The sequence below is a fragment of the Betta splendens genome, chromosome 9, assembly GCF_900634795.4.
Source record: "Betta splendens chromosome 9, fBetSpl5.4, whole genome shotgun sequence".
Classification (NCBI taxonomy): Eukaryota; Metazoa; Chordata; class Actinopteri; order Anabantiformes; family Osphronemidae; genus Betta; species Betta splendens.
Window position 1 is genome coordinate 5,363,487 of NC_040889.2, and position 26,715 is coordinate 5,390,201.

The following is a 26,715-nucleotide window of genomic DNA, read 5'->3' on the forward strand; positions in this document are numbered from 1 at the left end:
GTCGTCGGCCTGGACCCGCACCTTGAGGCACCTTGAGCTATTAAAGAGCTTTTCTGTTTACGCAACGTGCTGATGCAGCGTTTTACAGACCTGAAGGAGACGCGAAGATTAAAAAAGGAGAGGTTTTACTCTGTGATTATTCTTCCCTATCGCTAACGTTATGACGATGTGAGCTGCTCTTTTAAAGTGAACGCAAGTAAATAAAATACATTAAAAACTGAAGTATTTTGTACGAACATGTACAATTATTTAATCCGATAAATATGCAAATATTGAATGCGAAAATAAATTTTCTAAACGGTTGAGCATATCCTCTGTTAATAGACGATCTTTGTCGCAACTCTCCTCTTGACAGTTCAGACCAACCGGTCTCACGAACGCTCGCACGCGCTTTGCGATGTGGCCCAGAACAAAGTTGAGTCGCTCACCGGGACGACGTCGATTCTAGTGGCACCTCCGTGGGAGACTATGGAAAAGCAGCCTAGACTGTTCTCGTCGGAGTTTTTTCACAAGAACAGACAAGTAGAACTTGTGCTGAGTCGCGGCGTTTTAGCGTGGAGGGAACTCGACAAGGGCGGAAAACGAGGCTCTGACATCAAGAGCGCACCTGAAACAGGTGAGTCTGACGTGAGAGTAGCTTGATAGCATCGTTAAACACTCGTGAAATGTCACTTAATGCTAATAGCGGAAAAGGTCACTTACTGTTAAAACAAACAGAACTGAAACGAAAGAACGTTTGTTCAGTTTCACGTACGCTTGTTTCTCCTCGGTTACTGACTTGCCTTTATCTTACTTATGTGAACTACGGGTGGGCTTTTAAAGGCAACACATACAACTGGAAACTAGGTTTGTTTGTTTTTTTAACAACAACAAGGAGAAGTTCAAGATAATAAACTGAACAACTCATTCATGGAACTCTCCCAGTTTTAACTGCTCTTTACACGAACTACACAGTTTATGCTACTGTACTTACTGTATAACACCAAGTGCTACTAAATTATACTAATGTGTTACTGTATTGGTCAACACATGCCGACTGTATAAATGCAACTTACAAAGCTAGCTTACAAATATGCATTAGCTCGTTAAATTTACTAGCTAGCTTACAGTTACAGTCACCAGACGTTGATTGAACAGTGGCGGTTTATAAACTACTTTATAAACAAAAAATGTGGTCTGCCTAAAATACAAACAAAGTCTCTCTTAGCTTTTCCGAGACAACTTTCTGCTACTGCTAATTATTTAAACATTTAAAACCGTTATTGTTGGCAGTCACAGTCCAGCTTGTGACTCTGTTTACTTAGAAAATAGCAACATGACAAATGTTTATCTAGTTAATGCACTAGTTAAGGCGAAATCCGCGCCTGTTTTTAGTGAGAAGCAGCAAACCTCTAACAAAGCAGTGACACAAGACTGTGTGTACAGTAAATCAGAGTCAAAGGAGGGACTTGTAAAATACCAGCATGGCAGTGTTAGCGCTGCCAAAAGGTCCTGAACCCTGAGTTCTGTATAAAAGCTCTGTATCTTAAGTCCATGTTCATCATCTGACCGCTTTCTCTGAATCCAGATGCCTTGTTGAACCTCCCGGGGGCTAATGTTTGTTCATTTAGATGAGATCCCTGCTCTGCAATTACTGTAGCATATCGAGTGGAGTGATTAGCGCTGGCACCGCACACTCCAGTTTAAACCCGGCCATTGACCTTCCTCAAAGTAGTATCAAGCGCCCTATAATATACTGCCATAAAGACTTGCATTTATTGAGTCAATGTTCTACATTGGTATCTGAACACACACCCCCTCCAGTGAGCGGGGCGTGTCAGTTTGCCCTACACGTAGAAATCAAACAATTCTTTGCCTGTAATAAATATCAATTAAACACTGCTAACACTGGCTAGGTTTGGAGTCAGTGTGCAGCCTGGTTAACAAGACAGAGGTGTTGTTTTACATATTGACGGTGACTTGCATAATAGGCCGCACACACATTCCACCCCGCTCTCTCGCCTCTTTGTGCGTTTACCTCAGGTTTGAAGTGGTAACATTTCACAGCTGTCTGACACTAATTGGTGAAGTGTCCTTGAAATATTTCTGCTGTTAAGGCACCAACTCTGTACCTGCGCGGTAACAGGTTGTGCAGCGCAGCAGAAACGCTGCAAATTAGTAAATAAGCCAGGCGCACGGCGGGTTGTTTTTCTTAGACTTTGTTTTATTCTTCAATTCATTTTCCCCAAATTTGAATAAAAGCTGTAACTAAACAAGCTGGAGTATTAAGAAAAACGTAATGCGTGTCACAAAAAAGAAATGCAGACATTAAGAAGAACTGATGTATCCGCTGCAGCACAGGCTAAATAGAAAGTGCAGAAAATCATGCACAAACTGACATTCAAGTGCTATAAATGCCATGGGGGAATAGTTATGAGCAGTAACCATCACGCTGGCCTTGATGTCTCAGTTTAGACAACATTAGTGGATGTTGCTGTTTGACATTTAAGTGGATTTGGTGGAATCAGAGCATCTGTCAATCAGACTTACCGAGGAGAAACCAAGACTGGGTGTTCCAGCCAGGAATGCTAAGCGTGTATACACAAAGACTTGCTCTCACAGTCACACAAACAAAATCCAATCAGTGAGATGGCATTGGCCTCCCAGTCTAGATTAAGTCCTGCGTCCACGTAATGCCTGAGTCACTCTTCTGATACGATGCACGGTCCCATCTTGAAGGCAAATCTTGAATAAATCATAGCATACGCCCGTGTGCAAGTGTTTCCCCCTTCCCTCCCAAATCACTATGCTTAGCGAGTAGTACTTCCTCGGGCCCTCTAAGTCTGCACATCTCTCTTGGCCAGGGGGCTTTTAGATATTTGCCTTCCCATATGGCAGAGCTGGAAACAAATCTGATGTGTTAAAGGGAGGGATTCATTTATAGAGATAGCGGTAGTTTTAGAGATCTGGCGTCTTAGCATAACAGATTTTAAATATAAGCTGAGTAACCAAACAGGGCCACGTGATACTGTACGTGCGTCCACTACATGTAAATACTGTGATACTCAGCCAGCAGATGTCTACAGGCCTGCGTGGGTCTCTATCAGACCGAACATTGAACTAGTATAAATGCCAACGCAACCATCTTGGATTTGCATGTCATCGCATTAATAATTGATAGTACAGTCGAGGCTGAGGTTTATGAGGGTGCCATTAGTTTTACGGGCATTTGATATACTGAAGATGGCACCAGAGCAGAAGTTCAGGGATGAGCAAAGCAATCATTGTGCATATTTAGGAGAAATTTCATGGTATCCACTAGTTCTACCAGTTCTACAATCTGCAGTACTTCTCTGCCTCATCCGCCTCACGTTGGTCCTAGAAGAGACACCAGAAGTTTACCTTGAGCCAAATGTTACTAATTTTACAGGATTTTAGTTGTTACAAAAAAGTTTGTCCTTTTCATCTAAAGTAGACTTTCACCGTCTGGTACTTTTGGCACAGGAAGCGAACTAGTAGAATCATTGCACCCCTAGTGACTGTTCCCCTAATATACCTTCCACCTTGGATGTCCTCTCCTCTCCTTCTGTTTGACTCAACAGACCCGTTGTGCCTGGGAGCAATCCACGTCGTGTTTGACAGCTCACTGCCATGTGTACCCAGGCAGATCTGTGCTTTGTAATCTGAGGCTGCGCCGCTCAATGCACAGTCCTGTCTGTACTGTATGTTGAGAGACTGCTGCAGAGGGAGCGGGGAAGATGCTGAGGAATAAACACCGCCAGAATGCAGCAGCAGCAGCAGCTGCAGCTCAGATAAACTCTGCAGATTTATTCTGCCACAAATACGGCCTCCTTATTGAATTGTTTTTTGTCGTTTTGCCTTTTTGTATTGACAGCTGGCAGTGTAGAGAGACAGAGAGAAGAGTATGACGTCCGCTGGCTAAACCATGCACAACGCGCTTGCATGATATTTTTCTTCTCCATTTGACACCCCCTTTCATCATATTGATTGCATTTGATTACTTCCGGCTTGGGTCAATAGGAGCAAAGAGTAGGACCTCTAAAGCTAATTACAGTACACAGTAAATCAATGAGGATGACATGTTGTCTGGGTTGTGTGTAAAAGAAAAGCTTTAGAGGACATGCACGTTGTTTTATATTAGCTGTGAACCATACCTTAAGTAATTTTAACTATTTAAAAAAGGTATTAAGCTGCCACCAACATCCAACAACATAAACACTTTATCATTAGTTTTACACCGAGTCAGAACATTATCTCCTTTCTTGCACCCACTTTGTACCACACTTGTAATTCCATATGTAAACATAAGTGACACCCAAACATTAGTAGTGTGGGAAGGCCTCAGAGAGACGAGCGTTTTCCTTAAGCTTGCCCCAACCTGTTCTCTAACACATCTTGGCAACAGGGATTATTGTACGCACTGTGGAGGGAGGGGTGCAGAGAACAGTGGAATGTGGCAACGATGACAGCCTGTTGTTGTCAGAGCACTAAAGAAAGGTGAGGACAAGTGTGAGAAAAACAAAAAAACATGCTATATAGTGAGTGGATGTAGTGTCTGTTTACTGTCCAGTGTGCATATGGGCTTATTTTACATTTGGGCTGTTGACGCTTCAAGACCCACGTAGCAATTCCAGGGTGTGATGATGTAAACGTGGCACTGCCATACAGTATGTTGGGAACCAGCATTCCCGTGGAATCCAGTCAGGTGTGATGTGGCTCATTTTCAGGCGAGCAGGATGAACAGGTTCAAAAAAGCATGAGTACAAAGTGGTTGCGTTTGTTGCCAAAGTGATGGCAGTCAAAGATTAGGCAAAAATATTGATGGGAAGGGATCAGTGATGTATTAGATGTGGAACATGTGATGTGGTGTCTCAAAAAGTTCCCAGGTGCTTTTGTAAATTTCTGTGTGTTTGTCACACAGTAGCAGCTACTCCTCAGAGCCACACTCTTGAAATGCATGATGGTTTTTACTGTAGTTGTCAAGAACAGGGCTCTATGCTGTATTTTTGGCTGAGTAGGTAATTGGGGTTTTAAACTTTTTGCCGGTGCATCTCTCCTGTGTCCAGACATGACATGTTAACAGACCACTACTACACTGCAGTCGTCCGTGCAGTGCACGTAGTGGTCGAAAGGCCCTTTCATGTCTTGCCTCAATGATGAAGCCGCAGTTTGAACTGAGATGACAGATAGTGGAGTGTTAGTGATTCCCAGCCCGCAGTCACAAAGTCATGCTTAGAGGGGTCACATGATCATTGTGTGTGTACAGGCACATGCCTGACAGCTTTACAGCTTGCTTTGAAATCTGCCAGCTGGTTCTGGCCCTTTAATAATGTTCACATTGCATCGCAGGTGCTAATCCATCTCATGTGGTCACAATGGAAACCAGTAGCACCCTGCACCCTGAGGACGCGAGGATTTTTCTGGCTCAGTGAAGAAAGGCGGCAACAATGCCAGGGTTAGGGATTACATTCCCAGTCATGACAATAGCAGCACGCTGCTATTGTTGGAATCCAAGGTCCAGAGTTGTCCGGCTCAGGGAATCACTTGCGGTGTGTTGTTCCTTGTCCTCCTTTCATGCGATGTCTCTTTCAACATGGCTTCTTTCGTAAGAAGCCTGACTGGAAAAATGACGGTTTCATAAACAAAGCAATTCCTTGTACTCAATCCCTAAAGGCCTCACATCATTGTATTCCATCAATAAAGCGTTAAATAATAAATACTAGTCCTCTTTACAAACTATAAACTAGCATTTATAGCTATCTATTACAGGACATATTCTTTTCCAGGTTTTTCTGTGAAGTATTTAATGTGATTGTCCTAACATTGTCCACAATGGTGCCAAAACATCATCATGGAACAGAAGCTGAGTTGCACGCAAGTGCTGGACAGAAACAAAGCATGCTTCTGACAAAGTTTGAGAAAGTTATTTTGCTTTTCATGTCTCCATGGCTTTCTATAAAAACATGATATTAATATCACCTGACAGTCTCAGGAGTTTACAGTGCGCTCTGTGTTTGTGCAACCGCCTCACTAGTTGCACAAAGCGTCACGCTCTAGGTCACACTAATTAAATCCCCTGAGTATTGCTGAAATGCCAATATTTATATTTGTTTTTAATTTTCTGTTATGTATCTAGGTTTCCCCCCACATTGGGTAATACTTGTCTTGTTTAGCATGCGCTAGTGATGGAGATGTTATGACACTTAATTGTCAAGTTAAATGTCTTCCTTTTTAAAATACGACACAACTGGAGCATTATTGATGTTCAGGTCTGACACAAATTATGTATTCATAATAAAAACCTTTACCTTTTACAAAGCAAAATTAATTTAGCGAAACTAAATGAACTATGACTTAATTTAACATAATAAGTCATTGGCATTATATATGGTAGACTAAGCAGACACACACTAAAGATAGCATTAAATGGCACCAATCTTCTATAAGATTGCTGAATACTTTCCATCAAGTAATGAACAAGTTCCAGATTTAAGAAAATAATCCTGCCCCCCCCCCCCCCCACCTGCCCCCCCCCCCCCCCCCCCCCCCCACAGTTCCTGAAAAGCTGACTTTTTGCAGATAGCAGACCTCTCTGGCGCGAAGTCACACACTGAGCCCTGTGGTGTGAATAGGCAGCACACACTGGCTGCCTGCCAGCGCTAAGATTCTTTTCAGGCACAAAGAAAAGTATGTCAGAGCAGAGCAGAGAGGATCTGCCTTGTATGGCCAAGGGCTTAGCATGTAGCTTAGGGACTGCACTGAGCTAAAACGCCGAGTTTGTGTGCTGGTATGTCTTCTCTGTGTATGTGGAGATAGGCTTACTGCATGCTCGCGTGTGTTTATGTGGCAGAGTTACTGTGTGGGAGTGTGGCCTTTGTTTCCCGCTCCGTCCCCGACACAGTGGCTGCGGTCGTTGGTGTTCGCTTGTTGCTGGGGTTAGCTGGAGCAACTTGTCCAGAGGAACAGCTTGACTTGACCGAGACTGGGAGAGGGAGACGCGTTGCCCTCAAAGCCGTCTTTGACAGAAGTAGGTTTCCCTATCAGACCCACACAGAGAGGAAACATATTACATTTTTCATATTTTTGGATTTCACTGTAAGCCAGCAAGCTTAACGTAACAAACATGTAAATGTGCAAGATGCCAGATAAGATTGTAATGTATTCCGCTGAGTGCTTCAACACGGATATGAAACAAACTGCCAATGCATCTAAGATCGAACACATATTGTTATTATCTGGGCTCATTATGACTGTAGTTGCAGGCTGATATGAACATTTTATCACTCTTAATCTGCTTTGTCTTATCTGTCCATGAGTGGTACAGATCTTTGACATCACTGACACGGAGCTCAGTGCAGTGTGTCCATGTTGTCAACAAGTCAAAGTTACCAGTGTTACTCTAACAGCATCTGTAAAAGTAGATTTGACTATCAACCATCTTTCCTCCTGGTTTGACTTCCACAGTCTCTTGCACATGAGTCGAAGGTGCGCTTAAATCAACAGCTCAAACAATATACTGTCACAAAGGCCTGTTTGTCTTAGATATCCTCTTAGCATTGTTATTGTAAATATCCACGGTTAGTCACTGTGACCTAGTTATACAAACCTGAACGTCATTTGTCAAGTTTTACAATTACTTTTTTTTTTTTTTAAAGGAGGCATTTCGACGGGTCACATTTCGAAAAGACCTAAACACAAAATTGTACATGAATGTTCCACATGATGGACCTGACCAATCTTGGGGTAGTGTTCCTTTGGGATCCACTCTGGGAGAAGCACTTTAGAAAATTGATGGAATATATAAATCATAATCAGTTTCTGTAATCCATTAAACGCTTTTAATTCAACCCCAACAATCACTCTGGCAGAGCACTAGGTGCCATTTTTCAAATAGTTGGAAAGAAACTCCTCATTCTTGTTTTTTCTAAAATAAAGCCATTACCCACATGGCCATAAGTCTTCTTCCTATTTGTCAGAATGTGAATATCGATGGCCATAAAGTTATTCATGCCTGCATGGTGCATCATCTTTATTTGAGAAAGAAATGAAATCCTATTCCCTCAGACTCCCAAGAGAAAACTAATATGTCATGCCTCCCTCCCATTCATTTCTCCATATCAGCTGAATACATTTGCTGGAGAGACTGGAGTGTGTGTGTGTGTGTGATGCAGCTGAGGGGGTCAGTCAGATGCACTGTCGTTGTGCCACACTGTACGTGTGATGTGCGTTCATGCACATGTGACAGCTTGTTTACAGCCCAACAGCGCCAGCGAGAGAATGCTGCACTTTAAGCCCGTGCACTTTCATTTCTGTCTCTGCAGCTCACGGTCATTCTGTTCAGGTGTGTGAAATTGTGGCCGTCCACAAGACGGAAGGTGATGGAAAGGATCAGGGAAGTAACAGGAGTCGGAAGAAAGCAAATAAGCACGTCCTGCTGCTTCCCTATGCATTTACAGGTAAGAGCTTTGCCTGTCTGAGACATGCCGTGTCATTATAGGAAATATGAAAACTAAGAGATCTAAGCATTCTCACTCTTGCCTGTTGTTTTCAGCTGTACCACAGCCAAATTGTGCAGTCGCCCCTTTTAATAGGTCCAGCAGCATAGCCTGTAGCTTGTCTTCTTCACTGCTACTTTATTGTATTATAGCAGTGTAATATCACATAAGTTGGATTTTGGGTACGGGTGCCAAAAGTCCGTGTTCCACAGCACCCCTGATCTGACACAGGAGAAAGTTCCAAAGTCTGAAAGTAATGCATTTACAGCAGCGTCACTCACCGCTTAGCTGGCTGGGTGTAAGGTGGCAGCATGCCAGGGACTTATGAGCTAATGCTTGATTTTGAGCTATTAGATTATATCGCGCAAGATCGGATTTACATTATTTATCACAAGGAAACGCTGGGAAAAAAAATCCCCCTCGCTAATGTGAGTTTTTACTGGAACTGGAGGTAGGAGAATCTGAAACGACCACATTCCCGCAATCTGTGGAAACTTGCCTTCAAAGCCACGTCCCATCACTTACTGTACTCACTTACATCCTGATTATGTAAGTTATTAAAAGACGTTTTACACCCACCCTGAGCATGTCTGTGCCATTACCCTGTTATAAGTATGAGGCAACGGGGACGATTTGGAGTGAAGAACAGCCCTGAAAAGTTAACTTTTCCATCTGGTACAAAAATGCTTAGTGAGTCAATTTGCCTTTTGAAATGCTTAGTGAGTGAATCTGCCATCAAAGCGCTTAGTGAGAGCATTTCTGGCCCTTAATGTAAATATTTCAGTAATGTCCCTAGAAGGATATTTTGCGTCTCCATCTCAGCTTTTTTTTAATCTTCATTTGAATCTCAGCAGCGCTCACTTTTACCTACCGTAAGTCCTTCATTTCCCTCGTGCCCTCATTCTACACGTCTGATTGTCCCGGCTGATAGGCGTGAAACCAGGGTTTGTTCTCGAGCGCTGGTGCAAAACCAGGAAGTGCTAAATATAGTTGTATGACACCTACAATAGTCAAATGGGTGAACAAATGTAAAACCATGACGGGCGTGTCGCAGTGTGTCATACAGTACAGTATGCAGGGGGCAAACTCAATGGAAAACCCCATTAGAAGCTTATTCAGCACATTTGGTCTTATCTCCCAAAATCAGACTGACTTCTCTTGAATTACCATAACACCTTTCATTCAGCGACATGATTTTTCCACCCTTGAACCCCTTGGTTCTGGAACCACACAGCGTTGGTTGGCAAGTTAAGAGCAGAGGTGTGTGTCTGTTATAACCTAACTTCATAGTGTCTTTTTTTTTACCCACAGCTTTTTTTGTGAGGAGGACTCAGCAGCACCAGTGGCGCTGTAGTGAGATCACCTTCCACTGTGCCAGTCACAGCCTCCGTGAGCAGTGGATCCAAGCGCTCAGCGAGCAGCTGTCGTCACTCAGTACGTATTGTTTTAATGACGTTCGGGAACAGCTGGGATGATGTCATTTAACTTCCAGAACTTCAGGAAATTTGTGAAATTCATGAGCTTCGTATCAGATCGCATGTGCTTCACGTGTAGCTGTACCTGCCAAACCACACCGCACCAGATGCAATTTACTGTACTGTAGCTGTAGTGCGTTGGTGGAGGCTCACAATAACGAGTAATGAAAGCAAAATGATCAAAGCACTACATGATCAGTCTAAAAGTAATTTAGAAACGCTTAGAAGCAATTAATAAGAAGACAGGGTGTTTAATAGCATGAGAAAATGTGGTTTCCTGCTGAAGGATCCACTGTGACTAGGCATTCTAAACCACTGTACTTAAGTCTGTATTTGAATTTAATTGCAACTATTTTCATTACCCCCTAAAAAACTGCATTTAAAAGTAGTCTTTTATTAAAGGCTTGGCAAAGGTTATTTTACAGGTAAAGTAAAAAAGTGAAACTATCACCAGATCCCAAAATGTTCTGTGCTAATTATGTATAATAGCCCATTACCAAATCCTATCTAGCTGTCAGGTTAAAGTAAAGTTGCATTGTTCTATACGCAGGAATATGTTGGCAGACGTGCAGACTGAGCTTAATGAGCTCCTCTACTTTTAATCACACAGTGAATTAACTGTTTATCATTGTCCATTTAAAGTATTCCACACAATTACCAACCAGCTGTGAATTGATAAATTGTTGGTTATTGTGGCGAAATAAATGTTGCAATCAAGAATTTTGTGAATTGAAGTTTCTCCTTGCAGCATTTTATGCGTAAAACCCAACAATAGGTACAGTAGTGGTGTCAACATTGTGTGTGTGAGACCTCATTTTATCCAATTATGGATGAACTCACTGCTTTATTATGAGAATGCTGTTCCAATGTGGGGAATAAGATGGGTTTGACCCATTGGAAAAGCTCCACTTGGCCCCAGTTTAGTCGACAGGATGAATCAATTCCACCAAATTAACGACATGCATTGTAAAGATGAAATCATCGTTTGTTCCGTAGCCTCCTCCAAAGCACATCCTTACATCACCCATTGACAATTCATTTATGTAATGTAATGGGGCTTTTGTCTTATAGCCAAACAATGGCACACACTCTCCCAATCCATTCTTTTCTTCTATTCTTAGCTGCTGTATGTCATTTTTTTGTCTGAGGCGCATAAAGCCGCAGACATAAATAAGCCATTTAGTATTCTCCATTGCAGCATTTTGTATGTTTACCACTGAATGATGCAGCATCTCTGAACCACTCTGCACCAGGCTTCACCCATAGCGGGGTAGTCGCACCATTTATTTCTCTGAGCAGCCGGTTTTGGGGACCAGCCAGTTTGATGAAGTTTTCATTAACCAGAGACCTTTTCTCAAAGCGCTCAGTCAAACTGTCACTTACGCATTTGTTGAAAGTAGGTAAACACTGCACCTTTTTAATGACTATCTCATGGCCCTCCTTCACTTTGCAGCCAACCGACCGAAGAGCCTTCTGGTCTACATCAATCCCTACGGGGGGAAGCGGCGCGGCAAGCGTATTTACGAGCAGAAGGTGGCTCCACTGTTTCGCCACGCTGGCATCTCAGCTGACGTGATTGGTGGGTAACGTCCCTCAGCATTTAAATAAAAAATGAGCCTCGACGGCTACCATATAGATCTCTGCTGCCACCGTGGCCTCTTGCAGGGACTGAAGAGGCTTGCGAGGGTATGATTTGGCTTATAGCCCCATCAATCACAGCACAGCCTTAATGGAAGCTGTGATAGTTGATAAGCTTGGGTATCCAAACACATCTATTATTCAATAAGTGTTTGCTCCAGCTACACATAGTCTGGGGTATTGATGGTCCATCAGAGTGAGCACTATTCAATACAATTTACTGTTGAAGTATTGTTTATGTGGGCCCAGAGCTCATTTTGGAAGCTCATATACAAGAGCTGAATTGGATTCCTTTATCTCACTGTGACTCTGCTTTTTCTGAGCATTGAGCCTTATGACAGGTTCTAAAAGTGCCTTAGCTCCCCCTGTCTTGTATTTTAAAACGCACCATAATAACACCCTGTTGTACTAGTCGAGCCACAGACCCTGTGCATTCCCATTTACCGAGCATGTACTAATACTTGCCATTCGATTTGTTTCCATAGTGACCGAGTATGCCAATCATGCCAGGGACCACTTGAAGACAGAGGCTAATTTAGATAAATATGACGGGTGAGTACTTAGGCGCGCTACCTGCTGCTTCAAGGCTTTCAACATTCGCTTCTCGACTGTGACACGATGTTGACTCTTGTTTGTTCGTACTGTAATGAAACCTACCGAGAGACTCTGCACGGAGCTGCGAACGCTGTAGCGCATTCCAGAAGTTTGCACGAGGCCCTGTTGCGCTGTAATCTGTGTTGTGTCAGAGTGTAATACCTCAAAGCCACCTGTGTTTCTTACACTTATCAACCCATCACTCTAATTATCTGTGACATTCTATGTAGGATAAGGATAAGTTTTCTGGTGTGCATGGGGATTTCTGAATATTTTAAACCAAACAATCTGTAGAGCACACAATTAAAACGCACACAATTAAAATTAAAGAGGAGTTAAAGTTCCAGCACAGACACATTAAAAAACTAAATCATTTTAGGACAGATTTGAATTAATGCACGGCTTTACTAATATTATCTGGCAGCTCAAAACCTACAGTACCAGTTCTGCACGCAAGCTTCTTTCTGCGGAACTCAGCAAGTCATTGTTATCATTAAATCCACTATGAAATGTGCAAGCAAACAATATGCTGTAGAGCTGCCAAAAGTGGCAGCGCTGTTTGGACGGTGTTCCCAAACGCTTTGACCAGCTCGACGGTGGCTGAGCCAGCCGTCTTCTCTAGATCATTTGTGCTAATCTGGAGCAGTGCGTGCGCTTATAGCTGCAGAATGAAGTAATCCCCTATCACTTCCTGCTCAGAGGAGGCACGGAGCGGTGTCCACGCTGCTTGCATTGCATTGCACACAATGCAGATTACCCACCCTCCCATTGCCAGAGCTCCAGATCATCACCTCCATGCATCCATGATAATGCTACGCAGGCATGCGCCATCTCTCTCGCTTACATGTATGTATTTCAACAATGCAGCAAATTCAGGGGCATTTATGTTTAAAAAAAAAAAGGTCACGGGTAAATTATTTGTTCGACATGAACACAATGTGTGACAAAGTGACTTCTGAGTGATAGCAATGACCTGAAAATGTAATGTGTGTGTCCCCAGTGCTTAAGATGTCCTGCTGAAACCAAATGTAAAACTGTATCAAAGGCAGCAGCACAGATGTAAAAGTAATGAAACTGAAATCTGCAGACAGATGAAACAGAATTCCCACATTGTCTCATGCACTGTAGCTGATTCTGTTCTGTAGAATCGCTAATAGAAGCCGTACAACAGTTCTAAATCTACAAATCCTTGACATAAGTCATGTTTATGTTTTCAATAAAAATTGTACATGACGCTGGAGCTCGGCTCTGCGAGGAGGGGCAGTGTTTGAGGGTAAAAAGCAGCTCCTAGTGCAGGATAAAGGGCATCAATAACTTGAAAGGTTTTTCATGCCCAGTGCTCCATCGACTCCAGCTCCTATTCATCAGATATTTGGTACAGCAGAGCGAGGTTAGAGTCCATTATGCTCCCACTCTGCAGTTCATATAATTTATATGTCCATTTCTGTAAGGTTTTTGAGATGAACCTAAAGAGCTGTAATGCCGGGTGGCACAGCGTGATAGTTTTATTTATTGAAGGCTTTCACAGCTAGATCTGCTGCCTAGTTATGTTACGCTCAAGACTTCTGGCTATGTACTGCAGCTTATATTCATCAGAGACCCCGGGCTTTACAGCAAACACACGTACGGTGCTTTGGACTGAAGTCATTGTGTGCATCTGGACGTGAGATTTGCATTTGTAACATTGTGTGATTGCGATTAACGCGGCTCTCGTCTGTCCAGGGTGGTGTGCGTGGGTGGAGACGGCATGTTCAGCGAGGTCTTGCACGGCTTGGTCGCCAGGACCCAAAGTGACCACGGCGTGGACCAGAATCAACCAGACGCTCAGCTGGTGCCGTGTTCTTTACACATAGGGATCATTCCCGCAGGTGGGCTTTCGTCATGATGTTCAATACATTGCCAGGGTTTGGAATGTGTGTTTTGCATATTTGTAAATGCTACTGTAAATCATGGGTTGCACATAAACTGCACAGTTAAAAGGCTAAACATAACAGTGACATCTCGAATTAAAGATATATATTTTTTACAATTCTTCATAGTGTTAAATTTAGACATAGCCTCTCTCTAACAGCAGCCTTTGCGGCGTGAATGTACCATAATGCTTGTATGACACATTATAATTTACCTTAAGAACATGACATTAACTTTTCTCAAATGGGAAAAAATTCTTCTTCCACTTTCACCATTACTGTCGTTTCCCCCCCAATTACATATGTCGCATAACTCACTGCCGAATGCATTGAGTTCGCCCCAGCTCTTTTTTTTCTTCTTCTTCCAGTTGTCAAAAGCCCATTTAAGAGAGTCTCCCCGGTCCAACCAAGGCCCTGTACAGGGTCAATCATTCCAAGTGCTGTAAATGGAAACGTGCTGGGTGACATTTTTAAAATCACAGTAATTTTCACACGGACTGACATCCAGCGCATTGAAGACCAGTGTGAGGCTGCGTGGGGCTCAGTGTGGCGGCAATAGCAGAGGGGCTGAAAGATCAGCTGCTGATGCAGGAAATCATTCGAGCTCAATTAGAATTGTCATTAGACATGTTGCAACGTGGAATGTTTATACTGTGAAAACACAGGTCAGGACATTTAAGCATCATATATGAGTAAGTCCTTGCTTTCTTTAAAATACAAAGCTTAAATACACTTTCATCGCACCTCTCAGTTACGGAATGAAATATATGCTGATGGTCTAAAGCACCACCAGCCCCTTATTCTAGGCCAGACCCAAATACAAGCATGGGTTGTTACCCACATTCTCAGTGTATCAGCAGATGTACTCATGTATTAAAACAAAGACTGTGCATTGTGTTAAGTCGTGGTAATAATGTCAAGTGTCTGTAACACCTTGGCGCGCACAGTTTTGTTAAAAGGCAACAATAGCAGGCATCAAGATTTAACTACAGACACGTTTTGCTGTGCAGCCATAAACTGTCAAAGTCGGGGAAACGTCTTAGTCAAGTGTCAAAGGCCTTTGTGGAAGGTTTCAAATTATGAGTCCTGAACATGTTCGAGAGCGTTTTTACATTCTCTGTGTCAGACGTAACGTCAGTTTACTACAACACGTTTAAATTGGATTATTCAGATTTCACCCATTCTAAGGTCAGGGTTCGAGATGCGATCCTGACGTCCCCCTGCTGTCGCAGTGCAGCCGGCACAACATCTATCTAATGGTTTAATCGTCTGGAGACGGCGCTAACGTCTAGCCTCCATTGTTGTGCCTGAGATAAAGATGGCCTCAGCCGGGTTGAGCTTCTAGTCAGACAGTTCTGCAGATAGATTAAAGCAGCAGCTGCTTCCGCTGAAGGGGAGGCCGTGTGACAGTTTATGCTTTATGCTGAATATGCCAACAGGCCCCTGCAGTTAAGTGACTTAGGGGGGAATAAAACACTGAGCATCTGAGAACGAAGCATCATTGAATATCAGCGTGTCACTTAAATTCATTCAAAGTCGCCTGGCTTTTACTGGGTAGCTTCAGAAAAGTCAACTGTCATATGTCACCACTTTCACACTCGGCAAAATAGCAGGCAGCGCTGCGCTGTCAGGAGCAATTGGAATGTGTTCGGATGTGATTATGAGGCTCGGAGGAGAGGAGGCAAAGGCCAGATAAGTGATATTCATAGAAAGGCGGTGAACGCGAGAGCAGGAGCTCATCTTCATACTCATCTGTGTGTCCGCCGCCGCTGAATGACAGGCCCGATCTCCTCTGTCACGCTCCTGTGAGTCAGCTCAAAACATCACTAGTTAGATTTCACCCTCCTCCCTCCTCCACTCTGTCTTTTATCTGTGGCGGTGTGTTCATTTCGCCACTTGAAGATGATCAAAGTAGGGCAGATAGGTCTGAAATTACAGCACGTGGTGCGGGGAAAAAAGAGGGGGCTCCTTATTACCTCTGGAGTTGAAAGATTTACTGTCAAATTCGGCGTTCCTCTCCGAGGAGGAGGATGCCTCTTATCCTTCACTTATTGGCTGAGGAGATCCGTTGATAGCCCCCGGCTCAGAGCTGCCCAATAATTTAACTCCCACTGAAACTGATAGTCATTCAGCTGATTGGAGCTTTTAAAGACGAGTAACTCTGGAGCTTCAACCTTTCCTGACGCGTTTCATTTCATTTATCTTGCATCTGAATAATCAGGATCTCAAACTAATATAAATGCTACTGTGTACATCACGACTCTGACAGACTTATTGTTGACCTACCCTTGCAACAGTGCTGGGATGGGTCAACCAGCCATACCGGCAAACAAGCCCTCAGAATAATGACTGTACGTGTTATAATTAACTTACGGGAAAGACAAGTGAAACTAGACGGACCGCCTACAAACCTGAACTGTCCAGCAAAGTTTTAAATTCTCCCCTCTGTGTCCCACAGGATCCACTGACTGCATCTGCTTTGCCACAATTGGAACCAATGACCCTGTTACTTCTGCTCTACACATTATTGTTGGTAAGTAGCAAACCTCTCTTGCTGTACAGTGTGTGTGTGGTGAGGTTCAAGTTCACGCGTTGCCTTTTCTGCCACGGTGTCTGTGTGTTAACAGGTGACTCCCAGCCAATGGACGTGTGCTCCGTTCATCACAGCGACATCTTCCTCAGATACTCCGTCTCGTTGCTTGGCTACGGTTTCTATGGGGATGTACTGACAGACAGCGAAAGGAAGCGATGGCTGGGTCCTGCCAGATATGACCTGTCAGGTATGAAGCCTATCATTTTCTAAAGCCGAGCGGGTCTCGGAGCTAAGCCTGCGTGTTTAACCCGTGACTCCCCGGACACGCGGCTTACTGACCTCACACAGGTTATTTAAATATTGGGTTTATCGCCGGTCTGGCTCTGGGTCCAGGATTTGGAGGATTAAAGAGCCAACACACGGCCCCAGGTTCATGGATTCAGCGCAAACACTTGTCATTGCTGTGTCTCGCTATTGGGCTCCACATCAGTCTCACTAACGGCCCCAGGATCGCTTCTCCACATAAATACTCGCACCTATTATACAATTCGAACAAAGGCATCCCCTCTGTCGTGGAAGTTATCAGTTTAGGGGAAATTACACAGAGGAGGAATAAAACCAGAAGCTAGAGCCTCGTTTGTCAAAGCCTGCATAAGAAAATCAATTTGTGTGTGTGTGGAGCTCGTGCTTTACGAATAATATTGTCTGCAGTAACAATTAGACGATTACACATATTGTCTACACCTGAATGTCTCATCCTACAGGAACGTATAGGCAGATGTAGCAGCTGGCAAAGATGGAACAGAGGACTGATTATGTACACATGCTATCAATTCTGTGAGCAGTGCTTTGACTTTATTGCTAATGTAAACATGTCGTTGCTAAGGTGACATTAACCATGTTTATCGTCTCACTTTGCTTTGTTTGCATGCCAGCATTAGCTGTGTACTCTAATAAATATATATATAATATAACGTGTATATAGCAGTACTTATTTAGAGGTGTTTTCCAACCGTTCTTGTGATTGGAAGCCAGAAATTCCCAGTGAACTTGAACGCCTCCTGATTAAAACACTCACACCACACTAACATTTTGCTATGGTGTTGCAGCAAAACATCTCAACAAAAGTTTATAATACAATGTGTCATCTGCCCTATAGTAAATAATGCAACTCTGAAACTGTGCTGCTGTATTTTTTTTTGATCTAATCAAACCTACAGCAGCCTCTAAAAGAAAGAAAGAAAGGTCCAGTTGGTTATGCAGCACACTCTTACTCCTAATTGTCTTGTCAGCTATAATTAAAGTAAAATTAAGCACAGCAAATAAAACCCACTGCACGGACGCCTTCTTCGACCCACTCTGTGTTTTTGTCGCAGGGGTAAAGACATTTCTGAGCCACAACTACTATGAAGGTTCTGTCTCCTTCCTACCCGCCGAGGACACCATAGGGAACCCCAGGGACAAGCTGCGGTGTCGATCTGGGTAAATAAAGCCACCCAGACATCCATTTCCTTTCCAGCACTCTTTAACAATCTGCTAACTTATCTGATGTACTTCAATAGTGGCGCCGCACCTGCCAGAGCTTAAATGGGATAGTTTACATTATCAGGAAGCTTATCTGATTTATTGTGGACTGAGGACTGATTTAGTTCTATCCAAAACAAAAACAGTGCTTTGGTTTTCAGGATGCTGGGTGTTGCCAGTTAAAAAAATCCTATCTGGCAACTTACTCTAAAAAGTGACTGTGTAGCCTCATATATTGTATATACAGTATACAAGCATTAACTGTGTCACTGCAAACCTGACTGTTTACTGAAGTCACACTGTTCCAGGTGCCATGTGTGTCAGCACAAGCCCTCATCAAAGGACAGCGAGTGGGACATGTCAGAGGAGAAGGAGAAGTTCAATGAAGGTACGAGCACGGCTTCCCCGTTTGAAATGCATCAGATTCATGAGAGCCGAAGCCCATCTCTCAGCTCTCTACTTCGTTATCTTCTTGTTTGAATATTCCGAAGCCCCTCTCTAGATGTGTAAAAATGAGCATTTCTAACGCGGCGGTTCGGCAGAAAGAAAAACAAAAGGGAGACGAAACAATCCCACGAAGCGGCGCACAAACAAATCAGAGGAGATTAGCATGTTTCGCTCTCTTTCGGGGTAGATTAGGTACCAGGGGTGATTAAGTACCAGAGGTGGACTGAGTGTACGTAACATCATCTTCGCCCTCTAATATTTCGCTTTATCTCCATTTTAGCTCCTCTCCCGCAGCATGGCGACATTTCTGATGAGATTCTTGATGAGGTATTGATGAGAAAATAAACCGATTTTTAGTGACACAGCGTGGCCCCGCCCCCCCGTCGCGCTCCGCCGGAGCCTTTTTTTGCCTATTGATTTCCAAATCTGCAGCATCCACCTTTGCGGCTGATGGATGAGATTCCATGTTTGCCAACTGGGCCGCGGTGTGTCCGCCCTCTCCGCCTCGAGTGGGAACACGTCACCTCCTGGTCCCCGGGCGCACGCAACACCACCTTCATTATCTGCCGTCCTCTCGACCCACAGACCCAGGAGCCAGACAAACACCCGCTTCCTGTGTGTGTGTGTGTGTGTGTGTGTGTGTGTGTGTGTGTGTGTGTGTGTGTGTGTGTGTGTGTGTGTGTGTGTGTGTGTGTGTGTGTGTGTGTGTGTGTGTGTGTGTGTGTGTGTTTCCCCTTCTAATTAGTGTCGCAATGTTAAGTTCGAGGCTTTGCGGATCCTACGGAGTGCGTGTGTACATGTGACAGCCGGTGTGACCTGCTTGCGTGCGATGTGTGACAGACTCCCACTAATCAGGACGACGTCTGGCCCCAGCGGCTCTGACAGGGGGTTTGCCTCACGCCAGTGCTACCGTTTGTTCTGTGATTTTTGTTTTCCCTCCTTTACTGGCGAGGGAAATCTCAAACAACTGCTGAATCAATGAGGCACGACGCACTCCCTCTCTCTGCAAATGAGCCAGCCTCTCCTCCGAAAGCAAATACTCATTTGGAAACAGTCTCCTAATGCAGAGCCTGCAGTCCACAGTTTTTTTACTGTTGTTTTTTGATTTCCCCCCATTAAATTTAGCTTTAATTACTGCTTTTAAATTAGAATATTGTTGTTTTCTTGCAGCCTCAGCGGGCTTGTTATCAGCGGCTCGCGTTATCACCTCTGTACGTTTGTTTTGCAGAACGAAGGGGAAAGGTAATGAATCGTTTTGCTTCCCGAGATCACACAATCGCTCCCTCTGAGGTGCTCGTAAAACAGTCTGACGCTAATTTGGACGCCTGTGATCACTTTGTGCGGCTTTCTCCGGTGGCTGTCACCCTGCGCAGTCCTGTGGGTGATGCCACCGTGTCTTTCGACGCGCCATCGCTTGTAAACAGTAACTAATCTCTGAGGAGCGGCGCTGGGATTTGTGAAGTGCAGCCATCGCAGCTGTCATTTTAGATTCTGGGGGCAGCGAGTGCATTTAATCATGACGAGAGAAGTTCATTTCAATCCAGTCTAGCTGCTTTCTATAGAGTATGTCTTCCTGTTTGAAAAGCGTAAGCCGTTCCTTGGACAAGCCTAATTGCATTTTAAAGCAGAGGTTATCACACTTTGGTGCATTAGTTTAGCATCAAATGTCGATTTTGGCGCAATCATTAGAGTAGAGCTGCGCGGAGGATCCCTGCCAAGACATCTGGATCTTAATGGACCCCTCATCAGCATCACCGCCGCTGCGTGACGAGCTTGGAACGCAACCTAAGGACCCATAAAGCGCTTGCAAAATGCACAGTGTAATTTCAAAACCAAATTTTTGATGGGGCACAGATTATTTGTTTCAGTCTAGCATCAGCACAAACCAGAGCCGGAGTCAGGATTTTGGAGCTTATGCCGATCTCTTATCTAACTTATATGAGTAAGTAGCTTAAGGCTCCACGTAAAGAATATGTGCACTGTAGCTTATGGCCTACTTTTAAATGTGCCAGATGGAGGAGATATGTAAGTAAACTCGAAACCGTTGCAGGAATATAACGCAATGCATCCGTGTTCCAGGCGGCAGCGGTGGTTGGAGCGTGATCCGTGGGAAGTTCATCGCCATTAATGCAGCATGCATGAGCTGCGCATGCCCACGCAGTCCCAAAGGCCTGTCGCCCTCCGCTCACCTCGCCGACGGCACCGCCGACCTCATCCTCGTTAGGAAGTGTTCCCGCCTGGGCTTCTTCAGACACCTGCTTCGCCACACCAACAAAGGAGACCAGGTGAGACGGAAGCAGGCGTCATCTGCCTAAATGAGCGGTGGAATCGGAAAGAGGGAACATTTCAGGTTTGGTTTGGATTCAGCTTTAGGAGCTCTAAATTGATCCTCACTTCAACGCTTGCTGTCAGTCACTTTGCAGCAGAATTTAGTGCTCAGCATCAGGAGTTTCCCCAATCTGTGGACAGATGAATTGTGTGAAGTGTGTACACGGGCGAGCAGAAGGCAGGAGTTTGTCCGCTTGCTGCGCTAGCACCTCCGTTTGCTGACGCGGTCTAATTTCTCAACTGTGGTTCACTTCAGTTCAAACGCTTTAGCCCCCGTGCCTTCCCACATATCATAAATAACCTCCATCCCGGTCCGGCGAGGCAGCGGTAATCGCTGCATCAGGGATGCGCTGTATGGGAGAACAGGCTGATACCAGGCTAATGTCCTCGCAGGATAACACGAGCATTGCCAGGAGAAGTCTGGTGATTTGTAATTATTACCTCAGGAAGAACCTCGGGACGTTTATCCCATTTAGAAGCATCTCAAATGCAATTCCATCTACAGCTGCCGCCCTGGTAGAAGTGTGAAATTGCGGAGTGTGTTTTGAGCGAGCGCAAGCATCCCGAGCCGTGTTTTACTCTCCCAGATCAATATTTTGACGTCTATGCGTCTTCTTTGTAATGATGTCTGAATAGACTGGGCTATTATGCAATCACAGCTTCGAACGTGTAGGATTCTGCAGCTGCCGAGGCAAAGCCAAGAGAAAGTTATTACGCTGATCCTCAGCCGCCAGAGGGAAGATTTTGCTACTCTGTGTGACATTAAACATGTCCCCAGATTGCTCCAGTCGCGGTGAAATGTGGTGCCATCCACATGACTGAATGAAATTACCAATATACATAGGAGTGATTAAGCTATAGTACCCGTTCCCTGGTGGTGCTGCTGCAGAGAGTCCTTAAAAATGATTTTATTACAGAGGATTTTCTCAACATCCTCAAATCCAATATTGAGAGTGGTGGGAAAGCAGTTACTGTATCTATCTAAGACACAGTTGGAACCCTGGAATCTGGGATCCATGGGTAGCCACAGTCCATCAGCCGTTCCGTACTTCCACTAGCAAACGCATCCTTTACTACTGTTGGACTTTATTCTACTGGTTTCTGCTGTGTGGCTTTGGCTCCAACTATGCAAACACAGTAATGATTATTGCTGCGTATCAGCATCATTCTGACTAACTTCGCACACAGCTCCAAGAAGTGTGGCTTGAAGACGTACGTCTGCAGTGGGAGCGGATAGAAGCCCATATTTTCCTCAGCGTTGTCAGAGCAGCCACGCTAACTGCGCCCCTAATGCGACGCTGGCAGTAGCCCGGTATGTGGTGCGTTCTAGCTTCAGGCTGCTCAGCTTGCAACACGTTGGTAGACAAGTTGTGGTACGAGCAGAGCAAGGGGGACTCTGCAGCAGGGTTCACTTAATATCAGCATCACTGTCCAGCCAAGCAGACAGAAACAAGGAGTGAGAAGCCACTAAGCGTATTCATGGCCTTGTCAGAAAGCCTTTTAGGCAGAGCGTCCGGCATGAATGCAAAACGGCGGCAGTCATAAAGCGGCTCTGATGTGAAATAAATGGCTGTCACTCTGCTTTTTGGGGGACGACAGAGGGCACGGATGGGAGAGGGGAGGCGGGGGGAGAAGAGGGGAGGCGAAGCAGCCCCCCGTGAAGCTGCAGACAATAGCGCCGGACACGGCCGGACCCTCCTGCCGCACCGAGCCACATGAAAGGGAGTTGTGACGAAATCGTCTCCTTTCATCTCTCCGTTTCTTCCTCTCCTCCGCACGCCTTTGGTGTTTACATAGTTTTTACACACCTCCACTTTATCTGACCTTGTCTCTCCCGTCGGCCTGTTTGTGTTTGATCTACGGTTTGCTGTTTTCTACTTTATGTAGTTTCACTGTTCATTATAAAGTCAGCAGGGCGCTATATAGAAAAAACAACAGAGTTAATTCCGATAGGAACATTTCGCTGCTGTTTGTGGTGATAATTTGTGGATAAAATAGGAGATTATGCATTAAACAGTGTGCCGTTACCAGCTGGTGACCTTGATCGCGACAGTGACGATGCAAATGGAAGGAAACACATGCAGAATTTGAGGGAACTTGAAACCCATCTGTTCACCTCCTCCCCTCCTCGCTCGCTCACCCACCTCCGCCTCCCTCCCCCAGTTCGACCACGCATTCGTGGAGGTCCACCGGGTGAGGGGCTTCCGCTTCCAGCCGCGGCACCAGGAGCCCGTCTCCCTGGAAGACCTGAGCGAGGCGCCCAAGAAGACGCGGTTCGGGACCATGTGCTCGGCCCAGACCACCTGCGGCTACGGCGCCGCCCACAGCAGCTGGAACTGCGACGGGGAGATCCTGCCTCACGCCGCCATCCAAGTCAGGTACGCCGCCACCGGGTCAGGTACGCCGCCACCGGGTCAGGTACGCCGCCACCGGGTCAGGTACGCTGCCACCGGGTCAGGTAGGCCGCCACCGGGTCAGGTACGCTGCCACCGGGTCAGGTAGGCCGCCACCGGGTCAGGTACGCCGCCACCGGGTCAGGTAGGCCGCCACCGGGTCAGGTACGCCGCCACCGGGTCACTCAGCAGAAAACGACACAAACCCAGGAACTGTGCAGCCTGTGCTACAAAAAAAGAACCAAAGTTTAGTGATAAATGTTTGCCCGTGTTTATGGCTTTTTAACCGGCTGAAACTGAAACAATCATTTTGCTGCGCTGAAGACGGCCACAGTTCAATCATTTTCCCATTTTATGAAGCACACGACGAAAAGTTCAGTTTCGGTGTGGATGAAGACAGACGGGCTCCAGTAGGAGGCCGGCGAACGGCTCTGAATCACTTCACGTGTTAGAGAAGTCATAATCCACGAGGGAAGAAATATTAGAATACAGGCAGAGCTCATTTCTACTGCATCACTGCCACAACAAAGACTTGAATTGACTAAACGGACCTAAAACTGTTATGAGGCGCAGGAATTCCTCCTGTTCTGTGGCCCAGGCTTCACTAACCTCCATGTGACTGCAGGGTTTTCAGCAGGAACTCGAGGCTTCACAACCAGTGAAGTCGGTGATAAAAGCAGAACATAGAGCAGCGGTCCGCGCGGAGGCAGAGCCTGGCTAGACAGAGCTGTTAGTGCTGCTGGAGTCTGATCAGGAGACGCTTTCACTGCTCCCCGCTGGACAATCTCAGCACCTCTGCAGCCCCCCCCCCTCCACCCCGTTACGCCATTACCCCGGCCCTGTCCACACTGAGCCTCCCCCCACCATCAGATCTCTGTACGGCGCGGCGCGGCTTGACGCATCATTTATTTCATGCTCCATTGTACTTTGCCAATGATGCATGGCGCTGTAATGCTGCTAATTTAACGGCCCTCCCCGTGTTAAAAGGCTACTCCCCTTTAATTAAAGCAGAAGTCTGCGCTTTTATTGCCTCTTCCCCTCGCCGCTAATCGTTCTTGGAGCGCGCCGGCCACAGCGCTGCTCGGATAATTAACGGTAATAGCCCAGGTAGAACGGGAGAGAAGGAACGCGAGCAGAGTGAGAGTCGAGCGTCCACAGTGATTGGACCAAACTTATTACATGTATTGCATGTGGAAATAGGGCCCTTCACACTGGGTTGAAAATGAGAACTTACCGATGTATTTTATTATATTTAACTGCTACCTGAGCCTGCAAGTAAACAACAGGTGTTCCTCTGAACTCACTCACTACTTTTAGCTTGTACCATATGCATCAGTATATTATCAATGGTCTTTATCATTTATGATCATTATTTTAGAGACGTTGAACCGAGGTCAGTCATCGCTGATGCTTTCTTATTGGGGCTAAACGTGTGTTTTGTGTGTCTGTGCACCCCCCCCCCCCCCCCCCCCGCAGCGTCCAGAGCCGGCTGATCCGGCTGTTTGCTCGTGGCATCGAGGAGCCGCAGCGCTTCACGTTTGAAGACCCCAGCAGCCCGTGGGCCCTTGAGCCAGGCACGCAGCAGCCAGCGGCCTGAGAGCGGGACAGGACAAGAGCTGCCGCAAGGCAAAACAAGCAGGATGCATTTGGCGAGGCTTTTAATCACAACAGTCTCAGGTGACGGTATCTGGAGTGTGTGGCACAGATGTTTGCTATGCACAAGGAGTGGTGGAGCCAACCTGCCGCCACCAGCCATAAAGAAGAAATGGATGGAGACTTGTGGGGATGCTACATCTGGTGACTGAACACTTATCTCTTCAGACACCGAGGCCGTTAAGGTGCAAAACTGTCTCAGCTCTACGAAGTGAGCTGAGCTCCTACAGCTGCTGGTCCTATACACTGATTTCTTGGGTGTGTGTGTTTGTGTGTGTTTTTGGGAAATGAAGTTAGGGCTCGGAGGATTTTAAGCCGCCCAGGTATTCACGCAGCCAGATGAAACGGGGCTGAACTGCACCGAGCCGGACTCGGCTGCAGCATCCAGCAGCAGGTCTGCTCGCTGCCACGAAGGAGAACTCAAATAGGATTCCTCCCTGAACGGCGAAGGGGAGACAGCCGAGGAAGATAAAGCTTCATAGCGAGGATGAAGAGGAGCCAGACTCAAAGAAATGTCAGCTCTGCTCCCAAAATAAAGCCTCCCATGCAATCTGATCTTCCTTTTTGGGCAAAAAAAATCATATTATCTGTGACCCAGGTGAAAGCAGATACCAGCCAGGGGCACTAATGAAAAGAGTGGAATACCCTGCTAATACACTAACAGGACCCTGGTGGCTTGTGCGTAATAAGGCAAAGTGGTTGCTAAGTGATTTGCTGTGTCTCAGCACTGCTGCGCTGCACCTGTGGCTCTGAGCTCGGCTCCTCTCCAGCCAGAAGACTACAGACAGTTCAGCCCTCACCTGGGATTAGCCGGGAATTATGCATTGTTATTATAAGAGATAATATGTTGCCTGCTTCCCAAATTAGCCCCGTTTAGCTTCTTGGAGTGGGTCAGGCTGGTCCTGATGCTGCCGGAGAAAGGTCAGCGGAGGCGCGAGGCGGCAGCTTTGATTTCTGCTGCCGCTGCGTTACGCTGCGTACACTACATAATACGGCATTAGGGTGAGCTTTCACAGTCTCTGCAGAGGCGTGCAGCGTCCAGGTGTGTGCGTGTCTGTGTTTGTGCGCCAATCTGATGAGTTTGCTACATCACAATTGGTCTCAGGACCACTATTGTGCAGATGCTCTCCAACTGCAGCCAGCACTATGTCAAACACTTATGGAGGAGCACGCACACACACACACACACACTGCCTGTCTGTTGTGTGTATCACTGTCACACACTCCCTCCCTGACTTGTAACTCCATCAAAGCCACCTCCTCTCTTTGAATCCTCATCCGCTTCCTTAATGCCGACTCCGGATTCCGATAGCGTTTCACCTTCACCGCTCATTTCCGTCACCTCACGATGTGTGATGTTCTGCAATTGACAGTGTGAAGTCAGCTTTCGAGTCCGCACACACTCGGATGTGGAATCGGTGGATGTGAGGATCATTTTAGCAGTTTAGTAATAGTTGGCTCATATCATAAATGCTGCAAAAGGCTAGAAAACACTGCTTCAGGGAAAGTCGACCAAATGTGGATAACTTGGCATCACATACATTGTTTATTTCCTTCCTCCTATTTTGTGTCATTTGTGTTGGAGTAAACCCGTCAAACTGTGATATGAGTAGATATACGATCTATTTGATGAACATTCTTAATAAAGTTCTGGTTTCACTGCTTTCTTGTCTCTCTCACTCACACACACACACACACACACACACACACACACACTCCCACGCA

At 45.6% G+C, this 26,715-nt stretch overlaps 1 protein-coding gene across 2 annotated transcripts; it reads left to right on the top strand.

The window, feature by feature from the left end:
- Positions 1-338: 338 nt before the first annotated feature.
- cerk (ceramide kinase) lies at positions 339-26,653 on the top strand. 2 transcript variants are annotated; one of them, XM_029163610.3, is made up of 13 exons: positions 340-616; positions 8,322-8,456; positions 9,807-9,929; positions 11,424-11,549; positions 12,094-12,160; positions 13,925-14,070; positions 16,571-16,645; positions 16,740-16,892; positions 18,022-18,127; positions 18,478-18,557; positions 20,696-20,901; positions 23,108-23,322; positions 24,814-26,653. In XM_029163610.3, exons 1-13 carry the CDS (start codon positions 469-471, stop codon positions 24,932-24,934), a joined length of 1,701 nt encoding a protein of 566 aa, XP_029019443.1. In that variant the 5' UTR covers positions 340-468; the 3' UTR covers positions 24,935-26,653. The 2 variants fall into 2 exon arrangements, with proteins under 2 accessions (XP_055367830.1, XP_029019443.1); XM_055511855.1 differs by lacking the exon at positions 8,322-8,456 and having other exon boundaries at positions 339-616.
- Positions 26,654-26,715: the final 62 nt, after the last annotated feature.

Coding starts and splice junctions, on each gene's coding strand:
- cerk (XM_029163610.3), top strand. CDS start 469: ATGGAAAAGCAGCCTAGACTGTTCTCGTCGGAGTTTTTTCACAAGAAC. Junction 9,930..11,423: donor CGAGCAGCTGTCGTCACTCA/GTACGTATTGTT, acceptor TTCACTTTGCAG/CCAACCGACCGAAGAGCCTT. Junction 20,902..23,107: donor ACACCAACAAAGGAGACCAG/GTGAGACGGAAG, acceptor TCCCTCCCCCAG/TTCGACCACGCATTCGTGGA.